Source organism: Ochotona princeps, chromosome 3, assembly GCF_030435755.1.
Source record: "Ochotona princeps isolate mOchPri1 chromosome 3, mOchPri1.hap1, whole genome shotgun sequence".
NCBI classification, from domain to species: domain Eukaryota; kingdom Metazoa; phylum Chordata; class Mammalia; order Lagomorpha; family Ochotonidae; genus Ochotona; species Ochotona princeps.
In genome coordinates, this window is record NC_080834.1 from 119,991,572 (window position 1) to 119,995,885 (window position 4,314).

General features: G+C 45.2%; 1 protein-coding gene across 1 annotated transcript; it reads left to right on the plus strand.

The window, feature by feature from the left end:
* The first annotated feature begins 395 nt into the window (after window positions 1-395).
* LOC101530979 (histone H1.8-like) lies at window positions 396-1,505 on the plus strand. The gene has a single exon (XM_058661358.1). It carries the CDS (start codon window positions 396-398, stop codon window positions 1,503-1,505), a length of 1,110 nt encoding a protein of 369 aa, XP_058517341.1.
* Window positions 1,506-4,314: the final 2,809 nt, after the last annotated feature.

Genomic DNA, 4,314 nt, shown 5'->3' on the forward strand with positions numbered 1-4,314 from the left:
ACATATATATCTAAGGTATATATAACACTGAGACAAAATGAAAGTGGCAGTTTAGTGCAGGAAGAAATGGCTGATTTTCTTCAGTATTGTATAGGAAATATTTTAGTTTTTATAGTGTTTTTTGTTTATCTCAGCACATTGACAGAAGTTCAAAAATTGGTGTGGACAAGTTGCTATAGGCCATAAAGGGAGGCTGTGGTTAGCATTATTGGGCAGACATCAAAGTGCACCATTTTCACCTGGAAAAGAAAAATGGAGAAAAATAAATGCTATTTCAGAATTTCATGAGACAAAACTCTGGGTTTGGTCTTCATTCCACTTTGGCTCTGTTTGAAATTTTATTAGAATATGCTCATACCTGGGAGTAGACCTGGCTGCCAGCACTTGCGCCACTGATGGAGCCCAACGCCGTCCCCAGCGGCGACTCCTCCGCCCCCTTGGCCTCGGCAGCAGGCTCGTTCAAGCTGCCGGACCCTACCGAGCCAGCCAACAAGCAACTCCAAGACTCTCCTCCAGACAGGAGGTTCCCAGCGGCCCTCGTTCGCAGGCCAAGGGGCAGCCTCACACAGAGCCGCAAACCCACGATGCTGCGCATGGTGCTAGAGGCGCTGCAGGCGAGCGAACGGCGCCGAGGCACGTCAGTGATGGCCATCAAGCTCTATATCCTGCGCAAGTATCCGACTGTGCACAGCCTGCGCTTCAAGTACCTGCTCAAGCAGGCCCTGGCCACCGGCATGAGTCGAGGCCTCCTCACCAGGCCCCTCCACTCCAAGGCCAAGGGTGCCACTGGCAGCTTCAAATTGGTGTCCGAGCACAAGAGAACACAACTCAGCAAGGCCAGGATGGCCAGGAAGGGGAAGGCCGGAAAAGCGGGGAAGGCCAAGGAGCCAGTCTCCAAGAAACCTAGAGAGGCCAGACCATTCCAGGTGGGACAGGCACACAAGAAGCCAGGTGCTGTGGGGAAGGTGCCTCCTAAGCCAGGTGCAACCAAGAAGGTCCCCAAGAAAGGCAAAGAGGCCAAAGACAGGGAGGTCAAACGGGGCCAGGCCAGGAAGGCTCCCAGGAAGTCAAACAAGGCCACACAGGCCTCTGCTGGTCCTAAGAACAATGGGAAACCAAAGGTCAAAGGCCACAGGAAAAGCCAAGGAATCCAGCCTGCCCCTCCGGGAGAGGCCAAAGCTCCCAGGAAAACCAGTGCCGCCGACAGCAAGAGTTCTAAAACCACAGCCAGAAAGGTCAAAAACAGTGGTGTTGCTTCCCTGACTAAGAAGAAGACAGCAGCCAAGGGCCCTGAAGCAGCAGCAGCCTCAGGAGATAAGGAGAGACCCAAAGCCAAAGCCAGCACTTCCACTAAGGGCCAAGGGTCCAAGGCTGGGTATGCACACCTGGCTGGGGAGCCAAAGGCTCCCAGGAGTTCAAGAAAGCCTGGGCTGTCTGTCAAGGCCTCAGCACCCAAGGCCTCACCGTCCAAGAAGGGAAAAGCCAGGAGCTCGGGGCCCAGCTGAAGAGGCGCAGGCCAGCTGTGATTTTATCTTCCACATAGCATCCCTCTGTTTAACGGTGACCTATTTATTAATAAAAGCTCTGCTTCTTTGCAAAAAAAAAGAGAAATTTTATTAGAATATGAAGTCTCAGATAGATGTTGACTATGCACGTAGAGTCCTTTGAGATGAGACAAAACCTTTCTTCCAGATGCTTTGGAAGACCACTACAGTCAAATAACAGATCTGGCAGAACACGTGTTTTATGATATTTGGCAAATAGCTTTGTGGAAATATTCTTGCAGGTGGTAATTTGCTTTCCTGAAATTCAAGATGAGTTAATATGTGCTTTTTCAAAAGTCTCAGGAGTTAGATGCGAAATCTTAAAGCTTAATTTCCCACGTAGGCAGCACAGTACGTAATCTCTTGCACAGAACTATAACAAAATGCAGGAAAAGATGAGTTGATTTGCCTGAGGCTACAGAGGGTGGTATGAGAACAAGGAAGAAAAGTAAAATAGAAATCACCATTGCATTTTCTTTTAGTGTTTGCCTCAGATCTGGGACCACATTCAGCGATCACAATCTCAATAATGCTCTAAAATAGATGTCAACTTCATTATAAAACAGAGCATAGCTATACTTCACAACTGAAATAATTTACCTGAGTCATCATAAAGAGACCTGTGTCACTGGGATTCCAAAAGAAATGTGTGCTCTAGAGCTCTGGCCTTCAGGAAGCACAGATTCCAACATGTGACTTGGTTACTGACCTTCTGTGGTGTGAGCTTATGCATGTTACCTTGTGTCTCAGAGCCTCCCATGTCCCCGTTTTTAAGTTGGGGCAATGTCACCATGTGTGTAAGGAAGTTGTGATATGAAACAAAAAAACTCTAATTCTGTACGTATCTCCCTCAAAATAAATTCTGCAGAGAATTATACATTATCTCCTATTTTTACTCATGGTCAAACAGCATAGGTCCCAAAATACAACTCAAAAGGGGTACAAAACAACAGTGAAATGCAGTATACAATGACAGACCACACACCTGCCCTCATTCTAAGGCCTTGTTTATAATTTAGAGTTAAAGGGTTGAAAGAAGCAGGCAAAGTTGGTGAAACCACCTTGGCAGTGAGATGAAACACACCCTTAAAATGATCTTCCAGCTGGATTTCTGATGGTTACTTCATGTCTACAAGATAGTCCAACTTCCCTTTTTTTTAATGATTTATTTATTTTCTTTGATGAGATACATTTACAGAAATGAAGAGAGGAGAGAAAAATGTTGCACCTATTGGTTTACTTACCAAATAACTGCAGTGTCCAGAGTTGAGCTGAACCAATGCCAGGTGCCAGGAATTTCTTTTGAGTCTCCTATGTGGGTACAGGGTCTTAAGGCTTTCGACAATGCCTCAATGCTTTTCTAGGCCCAAACCAGTGAGCTGGGTTGAAAGTGGAGCATGCAGAACAAGAACCAGTGCTCGCAAGGGATGCCAGACCTTGCGGGTCAACTTAGCCAGTTGAGTTTTTGTGTAAGCTGGTAGCCCATCTCTTGATGGGAAAGAGAAGAGGTGTGAATGTCATTTTAGCATTGTATCCCCACAGGTCAGATGCTTCTAATCAGAAGGTGCTGCAAAAATCTTTATAAAGTGTATTCTTGCAAGCACATTTAGTGAGATGTAAAATCCACTAATATTTGGAAGCCAGGAACAGGTTTCATAGCTGGAATTCCAGCCTTTCACATATTTGTGAAACATGAAAGGTTTTCTGTCACTCCTCTCAAATGGTTTCCCTGCTGCAACCATCAGAATCATTTTTTAAAGAGAGATCTTAGTAGACAGTCCCTGAATCATCCACATTTTGTCCTCTTCCTTCCTATATTTCCGCAAATTTGTGTTTTACAGGATAAATTATACTGGCTTTCTCTCCTTTAAAGACCGCTTGCCTGTCACGCAGATAGTTATCACTGATACCAACAGATAAAACTAGAAGCTGCTTGGAGAATTGGTTCCTTGCATTGCTATGGTGACCATAAGTATGACCTTGAAAGGATGTTTCTCTCTTTTGTAAATGAGCACAAGATGGTTCTCCTCCCCTTAACCCTTTCCCCTGCAATGTATCCTAATCTTGAAACCAATCCATGTGCCCCATGCATCTACCCCCCAGAGAGAATGCTGACCCATGCTGAAGGATTTTCTCATTTGCAGGACACTTTTGGAATGCTGTCACGTTTGACACAGAAGCTTCTTTCCTCCATTTCCCTGCACTCTCTGTGGAATTCAGTCCCGAAATTTCCTTCTTCTTTAAAAATCACTGCTTTATCTAGAGTTTTCCTGGAAAATCTTGGCTTGAAAGACTTCATCCAACTTGAAATGAACTGTAAATGCCCTCATTTACAAACCTAATGTCACTAGTTATCAAAACATGTTTAACTCCTATCTAAATACCAATCACTAGTGCATATATGTACTGTCAAATGACTAAATGGAGCTTGGTCCAATTTGTAATGATAAGTTCATGATCATCTGAGGCTTTACTGATCCAGGGCACTGGGACACACACACACACACACACACACACACACACACACACACACACACACAGAGAGAGAGAGAGAGAGAGAGAGACACTTAGTCCTTGCAAGTTGGTTTAATAGTGAAGAAAAAGCCTTAGACCTACAGACTAGGCTCTTAGTCTTGATGAACTAGTTTAATGCGGATGAGCCTGATGGACCCTTCTGCCCGGCCTAGTGACTTCATGGCGTCAATGGCCACCCAGACTATATGATCCTGGGATTGTATATATCCTGCACCAGGGACAGGGAAACGAGCTA